Raw genomic sequence first — 25,948 nt, 5'->3', positions numbered from 1 at the left:
TTTTTGTTGGCAAAAAAACTGCAAACCAATCGAAATTTATCACAACCCTTGTGATGCGTACAGAAAAGAAATAACGAGTGAAAGCTGGGTGAGGAAATGGTGCATCGATTTTAAAAATGGCTGTAACAATGTTCATGATGAGGATCGCAGCGGTAGGCCTAGTCTTCTGAATAACGAACTGGTGATGAGAATCATCAAAAAAGTTCATGAAAAACATCGTGTCATGACTTTTGCAACATTTTCCTCAGATTTCACAGAGATTGGTGCATGAAACTGTGGAGGAGAAGTTTGGTCACAACAAATTTTGTGCCAGGTGGGTTCCCAAAATCCTAGTGGAAGACCACACACTGGCTGAAGTGCTGATCTTCTTCAAAGATTATGAGAAAAAATGGTAACAAAGTTATTGACCATATGGTAATTGGAAATAAGACTCGACCAAACCATGTCAGTTGTGGAACAAAAATTTAAGTTGATGGAATGGGGACACACAAATTCTCCCAAGAAAACAAGGAACTGCTTGCAAATGATGACACCAAGAAACATCATGGCTACTGTATTTTGGAACTCAAGGGAGTGATTCTCATTTATTTCCTTGAATAAGGCATGACATTTACCTCAGAGAGGTATTGTCCAACAATGACAAAGTTAAAGATGGGCAATACAAAACAAATGTCAGAGAAAACTAGTACATTTTTCATTCCCCTCCCCCCCCCCCCCCCCCCCCCCCCACAATGCACATCTACACACAGTCAGTCATACCTGTGATCTCCTACGGGATTTTGGATGAGAGGTGTTTGATTGTCCACCACACAGCCCAGATTTGGCGCCAAGCAAGTACCATCTCTTCCCACAATAAAGACATGTCTTGCAACACAGTGTTTTGATACTGATGACCAACTGCATGCTGGTATAAACCAGTGGTTGTCATTGCAGGCAGCAGATTTCTACAGAGATGGTACTGAAAAACTTGTGCCACGGTATGATAAGTGCCTCAGTTTGAATGGCAATTAAGCAGAAAAATAGTTTAAGAGTGCACCTTCAAAACGTATATAATAAAATTTGATTTTCCCATATTGTTAATTGTTTAATTTCAAAATCTGTCATTTTCTGGATAGCCCTTGTACAGCCAGCACCCACATTTCTGGCAGTTACCACTATTTACGCGCAAAAGTTGCCATTAGTGCATTCACGTATCATGTTTTAAATGCAATAGCTCTGTTTTTCATTGACTGTCTCTTACCACTGTTTACACCTGAGGTATTCAAAAAGATATGTTCCACATTCTCTTAATACACTAAGATATACTCCCGAGTAAATTATGGAGCACGAGAGACATTTCAAAAAATCTTAAAATTTGCTCCACAATCATCTCTATGTCTGTGGAAATGGGTGGTAAACTAATTGCTGATGTCTTGTCTATCATTGAAAATGTTACACATGAAAACTACCCCCAAGAGCATCACATGTTAGACAGTCCTCTTGCTGGAACAGAAGCTGTGTGTATTGCATCCAGAGACAAGGAAGGACGACTTCTCTCATCTAAGTGAATGGAAGGCCAAGGCCGAAGAGCTGACACCATCTGCTGTGGCTTCTGGCATTCTCGCTGATACATGGCTCTACACAAATAAGATTATAGACTGTAGGGAAGCATGATTCCCAGCACCTGCTTCCTTGGCCATAAATCACTGCCAAATCACTTCCCTAAATACTATGTACCCCGTACTCAGTACAACACTCTTCCCCATAGTTTGTAGATGAAGAAGGCTCGCCTAGGTAGTCTGCACTGCTCAGCACATGCCCTGTATAGTCTGGAGGTGACTTGATCCAGGTGCGCACATGGTGCATATAACTCTCTACAAAATATAGTAAACTTATTTGGTATATAGATCTTGAATAAATGACCAATAAAAAGCACATAGCAGCTAAGAGTGAATACTGAGATGCAGCTCCAGCATTAATTAAAAAAATTTATAAATCACAGCTGAAAACATATACAAGAAAGCAATCTCTCCTGTAATTAATAAAATCTGAATATTTTCAGCCTCTTCACAAGTTAGTGACTTTGTTTCATCCAGAGCCTTCCATGAGATTTTCAAGTTTTTCCAGATTGACATTTCAAATTTTTCTGGGCTAATTTTTGGTGTTTGTGAATGCATATTCAATATTTACCAGTTTTTATGGCTGCAAATGAAGTTTTTTGAGATATCTCATATTAGTCATCACTCCAAGTTCAGACAGAACTGAAGGCTGCAGGAATTTTTCAGCATAATTGATAGAACTAATGAGAGTCCACAAACAGAACAGAAAAAAAATTTACTTTTGATGTTGTGACTGTACTGATCGGGAGATTTAGAGCTAAACCATTAGCTACATACTAAAACAGTGACAATGAGCAATAGTTTTGTTGTGACAGTGCCACGAAATTTAACAGTGCCGCCACAGCAGTACGCGCAAACGGCGATAGAGGCGCTCCGCAACTCGGCTGAGCACGGGAGCGCCACCTAGCTACGAACGGCGCCGGCTGCATGTCACGGCACGGCAGTCGAATAAGAGATACTGAGTTGTTATCATGTAACCAGCTATTGTTTCTAAGTGAGTGTGTTTGAATATCCACGCAATTATTGGTGATTAAAGGTTATAACACTTTTTTGGCGACGAGGATGGGATATTTTCACTGCGTTGTGGATTTGTGTGTTCGTGACAGGGCAGACATGGAACAGCTTATGCAAGCGCTCATTGAACAACAAACACAGCTGACAGCTGCTATTCAGGCATTGTCGACGTCGCTTACTCATCGTCTGTCTTCCTCTTCTCCACCTCCATTCCCTCCTTACGATGAAGCCGCTGAAGACTGGGAAGATTATGAGAAGGTTTGCGGCAACACTTCTTGGCTTTCGGCATTGTCGACGCTCCTATGTGTAAGTCATTATTTCTATCTTGGATTTCCCCATGGATCTATCAGCTGCTATCTCAGTTACGGATGCTATTCTACGGCTTGCTCCTGATAAAGAAGTTTGGCAACGTGCCCTACAACTGCCTGTCGGACGTTCTAAGCATCACTCAATCCTTTGAAGTGTCTCATGCTGCTGGCGCGCAAATAGACACGTGGTGTGATGTAGGCGCTGTACAGTCAACTTTCGACATGGACAATTTGCCTGTTTCACAGGAGAACGAAGATGTGGTGGCAGTTCACTCGCGTAAACAACATCGCGTTGGGCCGCAACGCTCGCAGCGAAAACAGCAACCACAGAAGCAGGTTCATTCCGCACTTCCTTCTTGTCCACGTTGTTTCGTACAGCATGACAGGTCCGCGTGTCCAAAACGTTGGGCCACGTGTAATTCATGTAGGAAAAAAGGCCACATTGCTTCTGTGTGTCAGTCCCCTAAAGTTCCTGTCGACAAGGACAAGGCATCGGACATGGATGTTAACTGTGTGCTTTCTCAAACAAATAAGTTGTTTGTTACTGTTCGTGTTCTGGATAAAGACATTCGCATGCAAGTGGACACTGGCTCTGCAGTAACTCTCATTAATTCTCGCACGTATTTGGAGTTGGGCTCCCCTCCCTTGTCTCCAGTTGCGCGAAATCTGAGAACTTATAATAAACAGAAAATTCCTATCATTGGCCAGTTTGATGCTTCCACTGCCTACAAGTCAGTTGTTAGGCCCCTCACGTTTTATGTGGTGGATCATGCAGGCACTGAAAACCTGTTCGGTTATGATGCTTTCCAGTTGTTCGGGTTCTCCATTGATGATGATGTGCACCTCATATCTGAGGATATTCCGTATCAACAGCTGGATGGATTGTGTTCTGAATTTTCGTCCGTGTTCTCTGCTGGTCTGGGTCGTGCCAAGGATTTTGAAGCCCACATTACTCTTAAACCTACAGCTCGCCCTAAGTTTTTCCGGGCACGCCCTATTCCGGTGGCGTTGTGTGCACCTGTCAAGGCTGAGATCGACAGGTTAACAGCTTCAGGGATTCTCCTTCCTGTTACCTCCAGTGAATGGGCATCGCCAATTGTGGTGGTTTCTAAACCAAACGGGAGTCTGCGATTGTGTGGTGATTTTAAAGCCACTGTCAATGCTCAGAGCCTCATTGACACTTATCCTCTTCCCCGTCCTGAGGAGTTATTTACCAAGCTCGCTGGGGGCCAGTTCTTTTCCAAGCTTGACTTATCGGAGGTGTACCATCAGTTGCCGTTGGATGCTTCTTCCAAGGAATTTCTCGTCATCAACACTCCTTGTGGGTTGTATCAGTACCAGCGGTTACCATTTGGCGTCGCTAGCGCACCGGCCATTTTTCAGCGGTTTTTGGAACAGCTCACGGCTTCCATTCCCGGCTGCATAAACTATCTGGATGACATTGTTGTCACGGGGGCCTCCACTGAGGAGCACCTTCGCAATTTGCGTTCACTGTTTCGGGTTTTGCATTCAGCTGGGTTGAGGTGCAATTTGGACAAGTCACAGTTCTTCCAACCCTCCATTGTGTATCTTGGTTTCCACTTGCCCTGTGAGGGTATACGTCATCTACGTCAGCACGTTGCGGCCATTAACGCTCTACCCCGGCCGTCTACGGTCAAAGAACTTCAGGCGTTTCTAGGCAAGATTGCTTATTATCACAAATTCATTCCATCCGTGGTGGCGGTAGCTCATCCTCTGCATCAGCTGTTACGCAAAAACGTCCCTTTCTGTTGGTCCGACGAGTGTGAGCAGGCTTTTGTCCGCCTGAAGGCTCATTTGCAATCGGTGCCTTGTCTTGTCACATTCTGTCCGGGTCAGCACTTGGTTCTGGTGACTGACGCGTTACAGTATGGCCTAGGGGCTGTTCTCGCCCATCGGTATGAGGATGGCTCGGAACGACCCATCGCCTATGCTTCCAAGACCCTCAACGATGCGCAACGGCGTTACTCTCAAATCAAAAAGGAGGCGCTCGCTATCATTTATGCTCTAAAAAAGTTCAGCATTTTTTTGTATGGTTCTAAGTTTCACCTCATCACCGACCAGAAGCCGCTGGTCTCTCTGTTCAGCCCATCGGCGTCGCTTCCGGATAAGGCAGCTCACCGCCTGCAACATTGGGCCTTATACTTGTCTCGTTTTCACTATGAGATTCACTATCGCCCCACGGCCAAGCACGCCAACGCTGACGCATTGTCACGATCGCCGATGGGACCCGCCTCAGTTTTCGATCGTGATGAACTACTCTGTTTCCACATTGATGAGGAAGAACGTCGTGCGGTCGAGGGTTTTCCACTTACAGGTTCGCAGGTCGCGTCGGCTACTGCGCGGGACCCAGTCCTGCATCAGGCGATCAGTTTTGTTCAACGGGGTTGGCCGGACAGGAGCCAGGGCCGGGCATCGGATCCCCTTTGCAACTACCATGCCTTGCGCCTGCGTCTGTCTGTTCGTGATGGTGTTGTACTTGTGGCCACGGATGGCGCACTTCCACGGGTCATGGTGCCAGCCTCTCTTCGCAAAGATGTTCTCAAACTGTTGCATGAAGGCCATTGGGGTATTTCTCGGACTAAGTCCCTGGCCCGCAGGTATGTTTATTGGCCCGGTATTGATTCGGACATCACCCACATGGTTGCTGCGTGTGGTCAGTGTGCTCAACAACTGGCTGCAATGCCCTCTCCGTGGCCTGATCCGGCGCAGCCATGGGAACGGGTGCACGCTGACTTTGTCGGCCCTTTCCTCGGTACTTATTGGCTACTGTTGATTGACGCCTTCTCGAAGTTTCTGTTTGTTGTTCGATGTCCGTTGCCCACCACTCCGGTGATGACGCTGGCTTTGTCCAAAATCTTTGCACTAGAAGGTCTTCCATCCACAATCGTCACGGACAATGGCCCTCAGTTCTCTTCGCAGGCCTTCCGTGATTTTTGTACTGGACAAGGGATTCATCATGTTACAGCACCGCCCTTCCATCCGCAATCGAATGGGGAGGTTGAGCGCCTTGTCCGCACTTTCAAAAGCCACATCAAAAAATTCCTTAGTGATTTTTCCACAGATGATGCTCTGCTGCAATTTCTGAGTTCTTATCGTTTCACGCCTCTGGGTGATCGCAGCCCTGCTGAACTCTTGCATGGCCGCCAACCGCGCACTCTACTGCACCTGCTTCACCCTGTCCGGCCTTGTGCGGGAAAATACTCGGTGGGCGCCAACGTGTGGGCACGAGGGTATGGATCTCGCCCTAAATGGATTCCAGGGGTGGTCAAGGCTCTTCGCGGCCACCGGCTTTGTGAAATACATACAGACGATGGCATGGTTGTTCGGCATTACGACCAGATGCGCCCACGAGTTGTGGCCACGCCGGTGCCACCGCCCCTTCCTTCGCCTCCACCAGCCCGAAAAGCCAGTCCTGTCACTGCTGCCGATCTACCGTACGTGTTGATGCAGCCGACGTTGCTACCGCTTCCGAGTATGCTGGAACCGGCCCCAGTCGCAACGCCGCCTTCTCCGGGACCCATCTCGCTGGAGCACACCCCCAGGTCCATGACACCTATGGATGCTGCTCCGGAGTTTTCACCCATCATCTCGTCCAGGAGACACATTCCACGCACGAGCTTCAATCCTGGAAATTTTCGACCATACTCTCGTGTCTCTCTGCGGAATCTTCTTGGGGCCTCATAAGAGGCCATGGATGTCTCCGCACTGTCCATGTCTCCAAGGAAGTGAGTGTTTTTTTTTTTTTTTTTTTTTTTTTCAAGGGGGGAAAAGTGTTGTGACAGTGCCACGACATTTAACAGTGCCGCCACGACAGTACGCGCAAACAGCGATAGAGGCGCTCCGCAACTCGGCTGAGCGCGGGAGCGCCACCTAGCTACGAACGACGCCACCCGCATGTCACGGCACGGCAGTCGAATAAGAGATACTGAGTTGTTATCATGTAACCAGCTATTGTTTCTAAGTGAATGTCTTTGAATATCCACATAATTATTGGTGATTAAAGGTTATAACAAGTTTACTTTTCAGTTTCATCAACAACTCTCAAAACTGCAACCTCTTCCTGCCCCTGGAAATTTCACTGTTACCATTATCTGTCAACAATGTACACTATGCCATGTCACTGTATGGTAATCTCAAGTGTATGAGAAATGCTCACATTGAAGTGCTGTCACAGGAAGGTGTAATATTAATAAACTTTGATGGTAACAATTCATCATGTTTCAAACTGGACACACTTCCCACTATGGTCATTGTTAACTTGAAGTTTGACACTACAAGAAACTTGGCAAAGTATTATTTTGCTCTGAAAGTAGTAATAAAGAACAGCAGCCTGACTATTCAATCTTCACAAGATGTATGTTCCAAAATGGACATACAGGGTGATTATAATTAAACATCCAGTTTCAAAATGCCATAAGAATAATGTCAAATTTGAACAGGATATTATCAAAGATGGGGAAAGTTTATGGAAATGAAAAAATCCAATGAAAAATTTTACCACTAGATGGCTTTCTACATATCACAACATAAATGGGTTCATCTACAAGTGACAGATGAATTGCAATATGACAGTTATGGTATGAGCTGCGCACTGTACTGGTAATGTGCTTGATTGCACAAGTTTGGCATTCAATACCTATGGCACCGTTAATAAGGTAAGCCGTTCCACCAAGGAAGATTGTACCACACTGGATGGAAAAAATCAGTTTTTAATTGTCCTAAGGTCAAAACCAATAAGTAGCAGAAATAACATTGATTTTTAATTGCCTTGGGGCCAAAAGCCATAAATAAATCAATCTGGTACTGGTTTCTTATTGTTACAAGACTGGCGTACAACTTGTTCAAGATGGTGTCCACTGTTTTCCATCACAAAAGTATGTTTCACAAGAGATCGGAGTGTCTCAGGGATCACGTTCAGAATGCATTGCACAATGTTTGTAATTGGAGCACTGAACAAACTGCATCTTTCAGATAATCTCACATCCAGAAGTCATATAGATTAATACTGTGTGATCTGGACACCCAGGCAGTATAATGACGGCTGATAATTCTATCCTTTCCAAAATGCCTCTACAGCAGCTGCTTCACAGGCTGTGCAATAGGCAGATGAGCTGCATCTTGCATAATGATCCTAACCACACATCCACACTGTTGAAGGGTTGGAATTATGCTGGTGCACAAAAGCCTCTCATAGTACATACCAGAAATGGTATAGTAATACGACTTGCAGGACCCATTCCTTAAAAATATATGGCCCTACGACAAACAATGCCATCGGCCTGCAAAAAACAGTTACCTGTGCAGAATGAAATGGTGCCGGTTTATCTCCAAGTGGATTTTCTGTTGCCTGTATTCTGAAATTCTGCATATTGACATGTCCCTGGATATGGAAATGGGGTTCATCTGTTCACAGGATCACTGTCTACTTCCATGCGAGCAAGAAATTCTTGAGACAACATTTGTGTCTTACTGGTAGGTCAGCATTAACCAACTCCTAAACATGGATAATTTATTATGGATAGTAATGCAGGACGTTTCGTAGAAATGTATGCACCATGCTCACATGCATGTCAACAGTTTGGGCAATTCCCCAGGACTGCATGTTTGTACACCACCACATGATTCCTCCTTGCAATGCTGTGGCTGCACCTTTTACTGATGTTGGATTAATTGTTTCCCTTCCTCTGCCACTCAACACTTCAGAGGAAAAAGTCTTTTCACATTTCATGGTCATTTTCTCCAGTCCCTTGGCAGTTATCAGACTACCTTTTTTCATATCCTTCAATGCCTGGAACTTCTGCAGAGCTGGCACACAGTCACCACTCTTGTAAAAGAGCTTTAACAATAGTATGTGCATTGAGAGAATCCCAGCATCTCAGATGCAAATTGTGGAACAACTGTGTATCCCACATCTTTTATTTTAGATATTCTGTTGCTTACAGTTCCACCTAGTGATAAAATTTCCGTTTTTTTTCCCCATTAAGTTTCCCCCTTTTTCAGTAATATTAATATTCCATTCAAATTTGATAACATTGTGAGCAGTGGTTCTTTTTGAAAGAATTTTGAAACTGGAACTTTAATTATAATCACCCTGTATATTTACATATTTACTTTAATCAAACAATCCTTCTTTGCTTATGGTAAATGACGAATTCACTGCTAAATGATAAATTCTCATGCACATGTTACACTCTGTCACACTCACAATCATGCAATGGGAAACAAATCTGGTCCCCCAAGAAGCTACAAATGATAATGAACATTCCTATGGTCAGCAATTGCTCGAGAGGTAGTTACAGTTGAGCAACAAATGCTACAACAATTCAATACGTTTCTTCATCTTGTTTTTTGTGACTCCACATAACAACTGGTTCCAAAGCAAAATCTCAGAGAAATTTGTAGCAAAATAGCTAAGTACATTTCTTTCTGTAAATGAGCAGTTCAACTCCCCACCAAAGTATTTCTGAATTTCCTGAGAGTTTAACTTATTTCTCCAGTCAGTTCTATTTTCCTGATAATTTTAGACTTTCCAGACAAGCTGTCATGTTGAATGAGTAAGCAGGGCAGCAGTTGAGAGCAATTAATGAAAACTGACTTTATACCAGCACTTGCAAAGGTTTGGTACGGTAGTGATTTTTGAACAGCAAACAATATATTCACTTAAGGCATTACAACCAAAAGGTAAGTGACAGCCCTTCAGTCTCGCTGGAGAGGCTAGATATGAGACTGGCACTGTAGGCAACTGTGGCTGGCATAATTCTCTCAGGGCAGACTACTTCAAAGGTCTTGAGGTCTATAGGCCACTCCGGTCCATACACTGTGCTTCTGTATCTCCTGAAGATCACACAAAAGCTTTATAAAACTGAATCAGATGCACTCTGTCTATCCCAGGGTAGCCGTGTGACTAAGGCACTTAAAGATGTTCAGCATGTACATGTCCATTACATGCAGTAACAATGACAACTTTGAAACAAATATGTGGTCTTAAGACATATGAGTTACAGAAAAGATGAGAACAGTTCAACTAGTCTCTTCAAGCCACTTCCCTGGGAGTTGCAAGGGTGAGTTTCTGTTGCATAATTAGAGACGGAAAAAAAATTACAAAACTGTCAACAAGTAAGGAGCACCGCACTGGCCTCCTTGTTGTGAATGTTATACTCTTAACAGCATTGGCAAAGAGGGTTAAATTTAAAAACTTCCTTGAAAGGACACCACCAGTGAAACCTGTGCCCTAACTGCTCAAATTTGAAGTCTAGAAAGTATTGTCATAGTAACAACAAATGAATAAAGACAGACAAGCATGGAAGCCAGATCAATGGTGAAGTGCTACAATATTATGCTTCCAACAAATGTCAACCGTGTTTCTTATATGACGAATGTTTGTAATTAAATGCTGTCTTCATGAATTGTCTCCAGGGTGGTCTAGTTGTCAAGATTTCACTGTTACTTCTAACCTACACTGACTGAAGGTAAGGATCCATGCGCTCTGATTCAGACCAGGGAACAGCTGAGCATTCCATCCAACATTCACTGTTACTTCTAACCTACACTGACTGGAGGTAAGGACCCATGTGCTCTGATTCAGACCAGGGGACAGCTGAGCATTCCATCCAAAATCTTTTCTACACAGCTCATTATTGGGATGCTCTGTAAACACAGAACATGCTTCGACCTTTCCCAGTTTGAGGAGGGAGAGCAAATTTCCTCCTTCATAAGGTTTGAAATTCTCCTATGTGCAAAATTCTCCTATGTCACACATCATGCAGCCCAAGCCAGCAATTTCTGGCTCATGCAGCACTGCTCTACCAAACATAACATGTGCAACCCCTGCAAGTAGTTGCTTCTGCAGTATCATAACAACACTAGCTGGCATTCCCTCAGAAACAGTTACACATCAACACTGCTCCAACCATGTTGTGCCACACCAAAGCAGAATCATGGTTAGCAGGCATATTCATGTCCCACCAGGGCTCTATAAGAGCACAAGGTACCACACTAAGGCAGTCTTGGCCTAGACTACACTACTGCTGCTGCTGCTGCTTTAAAGCCTCACCACTAGGACCAATCTCATCTGGGCTTCTACTCCGCTTGGTACGGAATTTCTAGTATGTGGCACTCCGACCTAAAGATTTTTCCATAAACTTTGCCATTCACCATCCCAGATGTAGCACTCAGTCCAGGCACTAAAGTGACGTATAATACTTTTTCTGTCTTCACTTGATGAGACATAAACTGTGCTGCTTACTGATGCCTTCCAGTGATTTTTTGTACCTCCATTCACAGACACATTTCTCATGCCACAAGCGAAACAGTAATCAAACCAGTGGGTGAAAGACAGTTCTGTGCAAAAGGAGCAAAACTGACTTCATCTGCTGTAAAGATTGCCACAGGGTTTCCTGGGCTGTAAAAGGATTCTACTCATAGATTGTCTTGCAACAGATGAAAAATCAACTGCTGAATACTACACAGACGAATGGTTAAGGACTAACTAGAGAGAAGAGCCTTGGATTGTGTAAGGAAGGGTGGGGGTGGGTGAGGGATGGGAGGGTGGGACCTTTCATAGGGATGTTGCACCTGACTAAGGTCTTTTGGTATGGAGAAGCCTGATGAATCTGACGTTTGCACATTCACGTTGCCACATCCACCTTCCCCAAAAACTTGACATCAAATGACTTCTACATACAAAGAAATTTATGAACGGAAAACATTAATAATGAGGTTATGGCAGAAAGTTATTAGTAATTTACAGACCTTCTTGAATCACCTAGTCAGTAAAACATGCTGGACAAAGTGCATTAATGTAGAAAAGTATTATACTGAAAGTAAGTGATTTTTGAATTATTTTCTTCTTGTGTTTCTGCTAAGACTGTGTTACAAATTACAAACATAATCAGGTTTTATGTGCCCCATTGTCATTTCTGTATACATCCTAAATGACAGCTCTAAACTCAAAATCCACAGGATCAGAAACTAAACAATACACACATCATTCACTGAAATTCAATCTATATAAAAATTAAGCTAAGAACAAATCAAGCAAATACCACAGCTTTTACTATCCATTGTGGTGTTACTTACTGTCCAGATTCCTTAAAGTTGATGGCCACAGGGACAGAAACACTTTCAGCAAATACAACTAGTGATTTGAACTCTTTCAGGCAAAAGGTAATTGTTGTTTCAGTACCTACTTTAAAATACTCAAAGTCTCTGGGCTCCAGACATAACTCCGTGTTGATAACCTTGCTACGATCTGAAATAAAAAGAAAAGAAATCTGAAAATGTGGATAAACTACAGCTCATATCAGAATTTTTCCACAATTGCAGCTAAGTAACTGTTCTCTTAGTAATAATTTTTATTAATTTCCAGCAATAGAGATTAAATCACTTTCAGCTGTGTCACACTACAGAAATGTCTTAGTTCGTAAGTAAAATTTCCATGTTTGCTTAAAAAAGGGGGGAGGGGATAAAGGGATATGCTGAATAATATAATGCAGTAGTATGAAATTTGACTGTCTTCTTTCAACATGGTTGAAAAGGGAAAATTAACACTTTAAAACAGAGGTTTACTCCCTGCCACTCTGATAAAACACAAACAGCAGAGGTTGAAAATTATGGCATCAGTTTCATGCAAAAGTTCTAAAGGTTCTAGTGCTTTGCTAGAGCTTTACTCACAGGATAGTTACATAAAACATCAAGTCAAAGTGGCTGTTATGAAGCAACGTAATCTTTTTTCATCATCTCAGTAAAATTGTTGTTGTTGTGGTCTTCACTCTGAAGACAGGTTTCATGAAGCTCTCAATGATAGTCTATCCTTTGGAAGCCTCATCATATCTTAATAACTACTGACATAATCCATATCAGTTCATGCAGGGGGTTTATCTTCACAGTCTCAAATGTCATTGAATTCAACATATGTTATAATTTAGGACACAGTAAAAAACTCATTTTTTTGTCCAAAAAAAAAAAAAGAAACCTGGCCTAAGATACAAGCTGCTGATGATGCCTCGAGCACCACTTCACATGTTATTTTCAGGAAAAATGTTAAAATGCTCCATCTTTGGAACAGTTCCAGGTATTTTTTCGTTTATTTATTTTTTACTTGAAAGATAATATACTGCGATATCCACTGTTGGAAAATGTATGAGAATGTTCTCTTGCTGTATTCTTCCACCTTTCCTAAGATTTTTTTTTTCACGACAATCCCAAAAATTTTTGTATTTTTTTTTCTTTTGATTAGTACCCTGAAAAATGGAACTTCTATTTTCAGCTGAACAGGTTTTATAAACAATTGAAAATTTTGCCATACATTAAAGTAGTTTCTTTTAACATGTTGTCACATATTAGTCTCAAGAAATCAAAACCTATTCTTATTTGACACAGAATTTTATTTCTTCTGGAAGATAAGTAAAGAGGCACATTTTTCAAACATTACTGGATGATTGCAAAATCTATGTGAAAGTTTCAAGAAGTTACAGGTCACAAAACAATCAACTTTTGTGCACTCTGCTTAAAACTGAAACTAGCTATTCACTGAACTAAAAATGTGTTCAACTGCAACACTGTTTTCCTTTGACATCGAGAGACAGCTTCCTGCTGAACAAATAGGAACTGAGGCACTCATAATCTTTAAAATATTGCGAAATGGAGGTGAGCACTGGCAGTGGTGAACTCATAACTGATGTCTATAATTGCTGCAATCCACCAGTTACAGTCATACATACAGGCCACAAACATCCCTCTTTGTAGGTTGTGAACCTGAATATTCTCTTGCTGTTTCTGAGGTCTTGGCTGGACAAATGAAATTTCTTCTTTCTTGCTCTTTAAAGTTCATGCAAGTTCACTCATCACTTTGAGTCCAGGAATGGGTTTTCTGAGTTACTTTCACAGAGGGTGTTTGGCTAGACCATTTTTCTTTTTCTGCTGGTAGAATTCTTCAACTTGCCTGTTTGGACAAAAGTATCAGGGTTGCAAATATGTATGATTTCACCACTCTTGTAAAATCCTTGGCATTCTGAATTGCAGTTGTAGTTGTGCTGGATAGATTATGTTTTGTAGCATGGTGCTTCAGTTAACCTCCTCCTCCATCACAAGGCCCTTACCCATGACCAGAAGCACTGTATATCCTCTCCATTGGCACAAGTGTCTATAGTCAATTCAAACAGTTGGTAACAATTTTTGAAGTGACTAGGAGCACCGTTGGAAACTGATGATCTTTACTGCCTGTGATCGAACTTGTTGATGAATTTTGCACATTGCCAACAATGCGTCTGTTGGGTCATCATCACTGAATTAAAAGTTTCAATATTTCAGTACCCCCACTCCCACCCTGAAACTGCATCCTCAAAAAAAAAAAAAATTTATATATATATATATATATATATATATATAAGAAAGATGATGAAACTTACCAAACAAAAGCGCTGGCAGGTCGATAGACACACAAACAAACACAAACATACACACAAAATTCTAGCTTTCGCAACCAATGGTTGCCTCGTCAGGAAAGAGGGAAGGAGAAGGAAAGACAAAAGGATATCCTTTTGTCTTTCCTTCTCCTTCCCTCTTTCCTGACGAGGCAACCATTGGTTGCGAAAGCTAGAATTTTGTGTGTATGTTTGTGTTTGTTTGTGTGTCTATCGACCTGCCAGCGCTTTTGTTTGGTAAGTTTCATCATCTTTCTTTTTAGATATATTTTTCCCACGTGGAATGTTTCCCTCTATTTTTTATATATATATATATATATATATATATGTGGATGGATATGTGCGTGTGTGCGAGTGTATACCTGTCCTTTTTTCCCCCTAAGGTAAGTCTTTCCGCTCCCGGGATTGGAATGACTCCTTACCCTCTCCCTTAAAACCCACTTCCTTTCGTCTTCCCCTCTCCTTCCCTCTTTCCTGATGAGGCAACAGTTTGTTGTGAAAGCTTGAATTTTGTGTGTATGTTTGTGTGTCTATCGACCTGCCAGCACTTTCGTTCGGTAAGTCACCTCATCTTTGTTTTTATATATAATTTTTCCCACGTGGAATGTTTCCTTCTATTTTATATATATATATATATATATATATATATATATATATATATAAAAAGAAAGATGATGAAACTTACCAAACAAAAGCGCTGGCACGTCGACAGACACACAAACAAACACAAACATACACACAAAATTCTAGCTTTCGCAACCAATGGTTGCCTCGTCAGGAAAGAGGGAAGGAGAAGGAAAGACAAAAGGATATGGGTTTTAAGGGAGAGGGTAAGGAGTCATTCCAATCCCGGGAGAGGAAAGACTTACCTTAGGGGGAAAAAAGGACAGGTATACACTCGCACACACACACATATCCATCCACACATACACAGACACAAGCAGACATTTGTAAAGGCAAAGAGTTTGGGCAGAGATGTCAGTCGGGGCGGATGTACAGAGGCAAAGATGAAGTTGAAAGACAGGTGAGGTATGAGCGGTGGCAAATTGAAATTAGAAATTAGCGGAGATTGAGGCCTGGCGGATAGCGAGAAGAAAGGATATGCTGAAGGGCAAGTTCCCATCTCCGGAGTTCTGACAGGTTGGTGTTAGTGGGAAGTATCCAGATAACCCGGACAGTGTAACACTGTGCCAAGATGTGCTGGCCGTGCACCAAGGCATGTTTAGCCACAGGGTGATCCTCATTACCAACAAACACTGTCTGCCTGTGTCCATTCATGCGAATGGACAGTTTGTTGCTGGTCATTCCCACATAGAACGCTTCACAGTGTAGGCAGGTCAGTTGGTAAATCACGTGGGTGCTTTCACACGTGGCTCTGCCTTTGATCGTGTACACCTTCCGGGTTACAGGACTGGAATAGGTGGTGGTGGGAGGGTGCATGGGACAGGTTTTACACCGGGGGCGGTTACAGGGGTAGGAGCCAGAGGGTAGGGAAGGTGGTTTGGGGATTTCATAGAGATGAACTAAGAGGTTGCGAAGGTTAGGTGGACGGCGGAAAGACACTCTTGGTGGAGTGGGGAGGATTTCATGAAGGATGGATCTCATTTCAGGGCAGGATTTGAGGAAGTCGTATCCCTGCTGGAGAGCCACATTCAGAATCTGATCCAGTCCCGGAAAGTATCCTGTCACAAGTGGGGCACTTTTGGGGTTCTTCTGTGGAAGGTTCCGGGTTTGAGGAGATGAGGATGTGGCTCTGGTTATTTGCTTCTGTACCAGGTTTTTCCTCTATTATATTCATATCATTAATTTGAAGCCAACAATCACGTTTGTTATTGTTATCGTTATTGTTATTGTCACTGTTACATTTCGAAGTCTTTTCTGTCGTCTTATTTCCTCCTTCTGTTTTTGCCAGCAGTTTCACTTTCTATTCACCTTCTCCTTTTTTACCGTAATCCAGTATACAATTTTATCCCGTCGATATACACTCAATAATACGTAATAATACGTAAATCACTTCGAAACCATAACCAAAAAAATTTTTTTTTTTTCCGCTTTGCTGCTATAAAATCCACCGTTTCCAGTCCACAAACAGTTCCTTTTAGCTATTAAACAACCCTTTCGGCAGTTTTAATAACTTTTGCTTTATTTCTATTTCCGTTTTTCTCACATCACCGATCATTTTTAGCCGCTTCCCACAGGTTTTAACGTCATTATTTCTTCATCAAACAATTGTTAGATTCATTTCCATAATCTGCCACCACCAAACCACTCCTTTTAATACATCCTCACGTAGTTTTTTCGAAATTTTCCCGAATTTCTCCACCCTTTAACGTGTTTTGGCGGCAACACAAACACCTAACCTTTATGCACATCATTATCTACCTACACAAGTTCACCACAGGATCAACATAGCCCAGCCCTAACCAACCCTTTTTCGCCTTTTTTCACACCAGATCTCCATTTGCTTTCTAATTTTACCTTTATCTCTCCCCATATATTTTTTCATATTTATTTTCATTTTCATTTCAGCCTCGTGTTCCACTTTCCACCCTCGAGTACCATGTCACCCTCACAACACCTTCACAACGACCCCATTAAGTTTTATTTACATTCCCTCCGCAAACATGCCTTCGCCCTAGCCAGATTACACTCCCATATTTTATTTTCTCAGGCTTGTCTGACATTTGGCATCACCCCCAAAGGCCTCACACTTAAAGTTCCCATCTCTGGCTGCAACCCTTCTTTCCATCAGTCCCTATACCAGTTCCAAACCAAACAATCCATTGCCCTCACCCACCTAATCCTTCACCTACACACCCACTCAGCCAATCAACACGCCCATCAACTCCTATCCTTTATAAAAATCCTCAATCTTTCCTCTCCCACATCCACACCTGTTGTTCAGAGCATCCTCCTACAGGCCAACCGCAAATTAGAACAGCATGCCACCCTCCACCTTAAAAAACTATCCAATCTCCTGGTTTCCCACCTCCGGAAAGGCAACTCACTCACCCTTCACAACCTTTCCAGCAAACCTCAACCTCCTCTCATTGCACACAAACCCAGTCTCTCCCATCTACTCAATCTCCCACTTCCAGCTCCACTCCCTCCAAAACCTCAAAATTCCAATCAACGCAATCTGGAACCACAACACCCCAATTCAGTAGTTAACCTTTCCTCCAAACCACTCTCCCAATCCGAAACCTCTGTCCTATCCAAAGGCCTCACCTTCAGCCCCACTCCCAGATTTAACCAAACAGCCCTCGTCAAAGATTTACTGTCCTACACCCGTACTCTCTGCTGGAAATATCACTTTGCCACGAAGAAAAATGATCCTAATCCTACTCCTAATGATCCAACTCCCCAAGACACTATCCAAATTGAACCATGCCTGGAACAGTTCCGTCCTCCGTCACAGCGGGACCCACCTCCTCTTCCTCAAAATCACCCTCTCCTAACCTTCCAGGAATTTCTGACTTCCAGCCTTGCCTCTCAATCCTTCTTAAAAAACCTTAATCCTACTCCCAACATCACCACTGCTGAAGCCCAGGCTATCCGTGATCTGAAGGCTGACCGATCCATCGTCATTCTTCCGGCGGACAAGGGTTCCACAACTGTGGTACTTGATCGTCGGGAGTATGTGGCTGAGGGACTGCGTCAGCTTTCAGACAACACTACTTACAAAGTTTGCCAAGGCAATCCCATTCCTGATGTCCAGGCGGAGCTTCAAGGAATCCTCAGAACCTTAGGCCCCCTACAAAACCTTTCACCCGACTCCATCAACCTCCTGACCCCACCAACACCCCGCACCCCTACCTTCTACCTTCTTCCCAAAATTCACAAACCCAATCATCCCGGCCGTCCCATTGTAGCTGGTTACCAAGCCCCCACCGAACGCATCTCTGCCTACGTAGATCAACACCTTCAACCCATTACATGCAGTCTCCCATCCTTCATCAAAGACACCAACCACTTTCTCAAACGCCTGGAATCCCTACCCAGTCTGTTACCCCCGGAAACCATCCTTGTAACCATTGATGCCACTTCCTTATACACAAATATTCCGCATGTCCAGGGCCTCGCTGCGATGGAGCACTTCCTTTCACGCCGATCACCTGCCGCCCGACCTAAAACCTCTTTCCTCATTACCTTAGCCAGCTTCATCCTGACCCACAACTTCTTCACTTTTGAAGGCCAGACATACCAACAATTAAAGGGAACAGCCATGGGTACCAGGATGGCCCCCTCGTATGCCAACCTATTCATGGGTCGCTTAGAGGAAGCCTTCCTGGTTACCCAGGCCTGCCAACCCGAAGTTTGGTACAGATTTATTGATGACATTTTCGTGATCTGGACTCACAGTGAAGAAGAACTCCAGAATTTCCTCTCCAACCTTAACTCCTTTGGTTCCATCAGATTCACCTGGTCCTACTCCAAATCCCATGCCACTTTCCTTGACGTTGACCTCCACCTGTCCAATGGCCAGCTTCACACGTCCGTCCACATTAAACCCACCAACAAGCAACAGTACCTCCATTATGACAGCTGCCACCCATTCCACATCAAACGGTCCCTTCCCTACAGCCTGGGTCTTCGTGGCAAAAGAATCTGCTCCAGTCCGGAATCCTTGAACCATTACACCAACAACCTGAAAACAGCTTTTGCATCCCGTAACTACCCTCCCGACCTGGTACAGAAGCAAATAACCAGAGCCACATCCTCATCTCCTCAAACCCGGAACCTTCCACAGAAGAACCCCAAAAGTGCCCCACTTGTGACAGGATACTTTCCGGGACTGGATCAGATTCTGAATGTGGCTCTCCAGCAGGGATACGACTTCCTCAAATCCTGCCCTGAAATGAGATCCATCCTTCATGAAATCCTCCCCACTCCACCAAGAGTGTCTTTCCGCCGTCCACCTAACCTTCGCAACCTCTTAGTTCATCTCTATGAAATCCCCAAACCACCTTCCCTACCCTCTGGCTCCTACCCCTGTAACCGCCCCCGGTGTAAAACCTGTCCCATGCACCCTCCCACCACCACCTATTCCAGTCCTGTAACCCGGAAGGTGTACACGATCAAAGGCAGAGCCACGTGTGAAAGCACCCACGTGATTTACCAACTGACCTGCCTACACTGTGAAGCGTTCTATGTGGGAATGACCAGCAACAAACTGTCCATTCGCATGAATGGACACAGGCAGACAGTGTTTGTTGGTAATGAGGATCACCCTGTGGCTAAACATGCCTTGGTGCACGGCCAGCACATCTTGGCACAGTGTTACACTGTCCGGGTTATCTGGATACTTCCCACTAACACCAACCTGTCAGAACTCCGGAGATGGGAACTTGCCCTTCAGCATATCCTTTCTTCTCGCTATCCGCCAGGCCTCAATCTCCGCTAATTTCTAATTTCAATTTGCCACCGCTCATACCTCACCTGTCTTTCAACTTCATCTTTGCCTCTGTACATCCGCCCCGACTGACATCTCTGCCCAAACTCTTTGCCTTTACAAATGTCTGCTTGTGTCTGTGTATGTGTGGATGGATATGTGTGTGTGTGCGAGTGTATACCTGTCCTTTTTTCCCCCTAAGGTAAGTCTTTCCTCTCCCGGGATTGGAATGACTCCTTACCCTCTCCCTTAAAACCCATATCCTTTTGTCTTTCCTTCTCCTTCCCTCTTTCCTGACGAGGCAACCATTGGTTGCGAAAGCTAGAATTCTGTGTGTATGTTTGTGTTTGTTTGTGTGTCTGTCGACCTGCCAGCGCTTTTGTTTGGTAAGTTTCATCATCTTTCTTTTTAGATATATTTTTCCCACGTGGAATGTTTCCCTCTATTATATTCATATATATATATATATATATATATATATATACACACACACACACACACACAGGGGAATCTCACTTTTACAAGTCACCTACAAAATTCTCTCAACATGCCTGCTGAAAAGAACACAAGAGCAGCTGGAACGACAAATTGGTGATTATCAAGCAGGCTTCCGCCCCGGTCGCTCATGCATAGAACAAATATTTAATTTAAAGACAATATTAAAACACAAAGCAATTAGAAATGCCCCCATAATTTGTACATTTGTAGATTTTAAGAAAGCCTATGACTCAATTGACCGGCAATCTTTGTTTAACATTTTAGAGGAACTTGGACTTGACTCCAAAACACTAAGGCTTATCAAAGAATCACTGACAGACACTGTATCTAAAGTTAAATTCAGGAGAGAAATCTCTGAACCTTTTCTCATAAAAACTGGAGTACGTCAAGGTGACGGGCTATCTCCACTTCTGTTTAATATAGTCCTGGATAAAGTCATTAAGGAATGGGAAAAAGAATTAAAAAATCAATCCTACTGGAAACCAATCCATCTTGGTAGAACCAAAGACAACGTGGAGATATCTTGTTTAGCATTCGCGGACGACTTGGCCATACTTGCAGATGATGAAGAAATCGCCACCAAACAAATAGAGATCCTTAAGGAATGCGCGGATAAAGTAGGTTTACAAATTTCAAAAGACAGAATTTTTCTGTACGAAATTCCATATACACAGTTTGAACACAAAATATGGAAAAATAAATAGAGTAAAACATTTTAAATACCTAGGTGAAATTTTGGAGCCAACCGGAGGAGAGAAAGTTGCACAGAAGATCAGACAACAGAAAATGAAGAGAGCATATGGTATGACACATGAAATATACAATAAAAAATGCATCTCCTCGAACACAAATATCAGACACTACTGCGCAGTAATTAAGCCAGCAGCACTATATGCTAGTGAAACGCTCACACTCCACACAAAATGTGATTTAGAAAAAATACTAAAAGAAGAACGCAAAATTATGAGAAAGATTTTAGGTCCAAAATTAACAGAAGAAGGATACCGGATACAATCAAGAAGAACCACAGAAACTATATCAAACCTGGCAGCTGACATAAGAAGGCGAAGATCAAAATTTTATGGACATGTCACTAGACTTCCCCCCACACGACTCACCAACAGAATTCTCACTTACATAGAAAAAGTCAAATCAACAACACCATGGATTAGCCAAGTAAAATTAGATTTACAAAAAGCAAATATTGAACTTAAAGATGTCAAAGATAGAAAAACTTTTAGAAATAAGGTGGAAAAGTGGATTGTATTGTCGGAGAAGGAAGCACTAAAGAGACCAGGAACAAAATGGACAGAAGAAAGAAAAAGAAAACATGGAGAACGAATGAAAGAAGTATGGAAGAAACGACGTCAGAAAGCTTTGCGTGATCCTTCTGGGTCCATTCGCGATAAGTAAGTGTGTGTGTGTGTGTGTGTGTGTGTGTGTGTGTGTGTGTGTGTGTGTGTGTGTCTATCGACGTGCCAGTGCTTTCGTTTGGTGGGTCGCATCATCTTTGTTTTTATATGGGAAACATTCCACGTGGGAAAAATATATCTAAAAATAAAGATGATGTGACTTACCAAATGAAAGTGCTGGCAGGTCGACAGACACACAAACAAACACAAACATACACACAAAATTCAAGCTTTCGCAACAAACTGTTGCCTCATCAGGAAAGAGGGAAGGAGAGGGAAAGACGAAAGGATGTGGGTTTTAAGGGAGAGGGTAAGAAGTCATTCCAATCCCGGGAGCGGAAAGACTTACCTTAGGGGGAAAAAAGGACGGGTATACCTTCGCACACACACACATATCCATCCACACATATACAGACACAAGCAGACATATTTAAAGACAAAGAGTTTGAGCAGAGATGTCAGTCGAGGCAGAAGTGCAGAGGCAAAGATGATGTTGAATGACAGGTGAGGTATGAGTGGCGGCAACTTGAAATTAGCGGATATTGAGGCCTGGTGGATAACGGGAAGAGAGGATATATTGAAGAGCAAGTTCCCATCTCCGGAGTTCGGATTGGTTGGTGTTAGTGGGAAGTATCCAGATAACCCGGACGGTGTAACACTGTGCCAAGATGTGCTGGCCGTGCACCAAAGCATGTTTAGCCACAGGGTGATCCTCATTACCAACAAACACTGTCTGCCTGTGTCCATTCATGCGAATGGACAGTTTGTTGCTGGTCATTCCCACATAGAACGCGTCACAGTGTAGGCAGGTCAGTTGGTAGATCACGTGGGTGCTTTCACACGTGGCTCTGCCTTTGATCGTGTACACCTTCCGGGTTACAGGACTGGAGTAGGTGGTGGTGGGAGGGTGCATGGGACAGGTTTTACACCGGGGGCGGTTACAAGGGTAGGAGCCAGAAGGTAGGGAAGGTGCTTTGGGGATTTCATAGGGATGAACTAAGAGGTTGCGAAGGTTAGGTGGACGGCGGAAAGACACTCTTGGTGGAGTGGGGAGGATTTCATGAAGGATGGATCTCATTTCAGGGCAGGATTTGAGGAAGTCGTATTCCTGCTGGGGAGCCACATTCAGAATCTGATCCAGTCCCGGAAAGTATCCTGTCACAAGTGGGGCACTTTTGTGGTTCTTCTGTGGGAGGTTCTGGGTTTGAGAGGATGAGGAAGTGGCTCTGGTTATTTGCGTCTGTACCAGGTCGGGAGGGTAGTTGCGGGATGCGAAAGCTGTTGTCAGGTTGTTGGTGTAATGCTTCAGGGATTCCGGACTGGAGCAGATTCGTTTGCCACGAAGACCTAGGCTGTAGGGAAGGGACCGTTTGATGTGGAATGAGTGGCAGCTGTCGTAATGGAGGTATATATATATGGTTATAATAGAGGAAAACATATATATATGCTTGTGTCTGTGTATGTGCGGACGGATGTGTGTGTGTGTGCGTGCGAGTGTATAACCCTTTTTTCCCCTTAAGGTAAGTCTTTCCGCTCCCAGGATTGGAATGACTCCTTACCCTCTCCCTTAAAACCCACATCCTTTCGTCTTTCCCTCTCCTTCCCTCTTTCCTGATGAGGCAACAGTTTGTTGCGAAAGCTTGAATTTCATGTGTATGTTTGTGTGTCTATCGACCTGCCAGCACTTTCATTCGGTAAGTCACATCATCTGTGTTTTTAGATGTATTTTTCCCACTTGGAATGTTTCCATCTATATATATGTGCTTGTGTCTGGGTATGTGCGGATGGATGTGTACCTGTCCTTTTTCCCCCCTAAGGTGAGTCTTTCTGCTCTCGGGATTGGAATGACTCCTTACCCTCTCCCTTAAAACCCACATCCTTTCATTTTTCCCTCTCCTTCCCTCTTTCCTGACGAAGCAACCAGGGGTTGCGAAAGCTCGAATTTTGTGTGTAAGTGTTTGTTTGTGTGTCTATCGACCTGCCAGCGCTTTTGTTTGGTAAGTCTCATCATCTTTGTTTATATATATATATATATATATATGCTATGTCATGTTTAATTTTTAAAGGTAATTTGCCATTTCACACAGCACAACCACATGCCAAAGGGAAACTGCCTTTGAGGGCTGTATGGGATAATGGTGAATACTGAACACAAATGAGAAGAAAATAAGTTGGGTAGGGGGCAAGAAACTGGAAATGGAAAGAGTCGATGAAGGAAGTGGTTGTTGTCTTTGACATGGGAGGCTTGATTCTAGGCAATTGGTTGGTGGTGTTGGTTAGTGAGGACCGAAATTCTTTCAGTAGAGCCACAATGTAACATCCAGGATTGTTGGGATTGGGAATTTTGGGGAGCATGAAGAAGGTGGGTGTCCAGGGTATCACAGGGGTGAGCAGGGAAATGGATTCAGGGGAGAGATTCTGGGAAGGCTTTATGCAGGGATTGGAGGTTGTGTTGGACTTCTACGATGGGCTCACTATCGCAGAGTTTATGGGTGGAGTCAGACAGTTGGTGGAAGCTTTCTGCCAGGTAGTCTCTGTGATTCATAACAACAGTGGTGGAAACTTTGTCTGCAGGCAGGATGATTAGGTCACAATTTGCTTTGAGTTTCTGCATGGCTATTCTTTCTTCAACTGAAAGGTTGGTGTTCTGAGAAAGGGACCTGGGGAAGAATGGTGAAGCTTAGTTGGAACTAAAAGACTTCCCAAAAAGTGACCTGTGAGTAGTTAGGTGAGGGGGCGACAGGGGGGGAGGGGGGGGAGGAGAGTATTATGGTTGGACAGTGGTATGAACTGGAAGATGTGGGATTCAGTGTTGTAATTAGGGTGGTTTTGGTTGGAGGCATTGGTGTGCAAAGAAGTGCTTTCATTGCAGGGATCAGGAGAAGAAGAATAGGTCTTTGGCAAGTCTAGCATGGTTAAATTTGGATGTGGGACTCAAGGTGAGGCCTTTGGGTAGGACTGAAACTTCTGTGGAGGTGAGGGTTTTGGTGAAAAGGTTAGCGACAGCGTTATGAGAGTTTTGGGGATGTGGCAAGTTGAAAAGGTCACCAAGTTAGGGTTTAGCTGCTATGAAGAGTGGATGAGGAGGAACACTGTGAGTATGGTAGTTCTCATATTTGTTTGTAAGGAATGGAAAATAATGTTGAACATATAGACCCATTTCTTTATTCCTCTGACAAAATAGCTGCAGCCCTAAAAAGAATACCATATTTTCCTCATTTAATTTATGTTTGGAAGGCATTACAGTCCCATTCAAATACCAATTTGTCCATTTTGGCTTCGGTTTTCCATCTTAGCCTTATGCAGCTCAGTGTAATTCTGGATTATTTCATCTTCATGGATAGAAGCAGTTTATTCCCCTGATCAAATTGGACTTAACTGTGTGTCCACGATGACATCACTGGCAGTGGTGCTTCACAAAATTTTTATCATACGGCAGGATGTTTGTTTATCATGGCTCTTGTGCTCTTAGGACAACTTCTATGTTCAATGTACATTGGAATACAGCTCCAATACAAGTGGGTGGTAACACAAAATTGTTGGCAAAATGTTTTGTATTGATTACTGGGGCAGCAATTGTTTAATGCCATTTGCTCCACATTATGTTGTCTTTTATTTCTTTGTTCTAATCATCGGACAGAAATGAAGCAAACAATTCAGAAGCTCTGCAAAAAGTTCAGTGACAGATACCTATCTTAGCTGAAGGTGGCAGTTAGATTCAAATGTGACAGTTCTCCATGATCATGGTACCATTGCTAACACCTATACTATCTGATTTGATAGTGTAACTGACTCTGAGCAGTCTGTCCCATATTTGAAGACGATTGCTGTGCTGAAATTTGATAACTGCACTTTTTGGAAGTTTCTGCCGTGATGCTGGCATTATGCATATCAGAATCACAAAGTCCAAATGAGGACAACTACTTCGTAGAAGTCAATATCGAATTGTAAAGCATCAGTCGCCAGAGACTAATGTGGACACTGTGGTAGACGACTTTTATTAGGCTATCCATAGCTCTACATCTTCGCTTTGTAAACAAAATATGTATTTATGGAGTAGTCAAGCAGGACGATTCAACAGCCTTGCCACAGTGGTAACACCAATTCCTCTCAGATTGCCAAATTTAAACACTGGCTAGGACTTGAAAGAGTGACCATATGGACTGTTGAATGCTGTTTGTTAGTGATGTGCACTCAGCACTTGTGAGGTCAATTGAGGAGCTACTTGACTAAGAAGTAGCGGCTCCAGTCATGAAAACTGACATGCCCCTCCATAGCTGCA

The 25,948-nt window shown here is 43.3% G+C and overlaps 1 protein-coding gene across 2 annotated transcripts in view; it reads right to left on the bottom strand.

The window, feature by feature from the left end:
* The window catches only part of LOC124711311 (cell cycle checkpoint control protein RAD9A), a 47,224-nt gene that overhangs the window by 12,451 nt on the left and 8,825 nt on the right, over positions 1-25,948 (bottom strand). For both annotated transcript variants that reach the window (XM_047241328.1, XM_047241327.1), the window contains exon 4: positions 12,020-12,191. In XM_047241328.1, the coding sequence (XP_047097284.1) occupies positions 12,020-12,191 (172 nt within the window). The remainder of the gene's footprint in view (positions 1-12,019; positions 12,192-25,948) is intronic.

This window comes from Schistocerca piceifrons, chromosome 8, assembly GCF_021461385.2.
Source record: "Schistocerca piceifrons isolate TAMUIC-IGC-003096 chromosome 8, iqSchPice1.1, whole genome shotgun sequence".
In the NCBI taxonomy this organism is placed as follows: domain Eukaryota; kingdom Metazoa; phylum Arthropoda; class Insecta; order Orthoptera; family Acrididae; genus Schistocerca; species Schistocerca piceifrons.
This window is presented reverse-complemented; position numbering and strand designations above follow the sequence as displayed.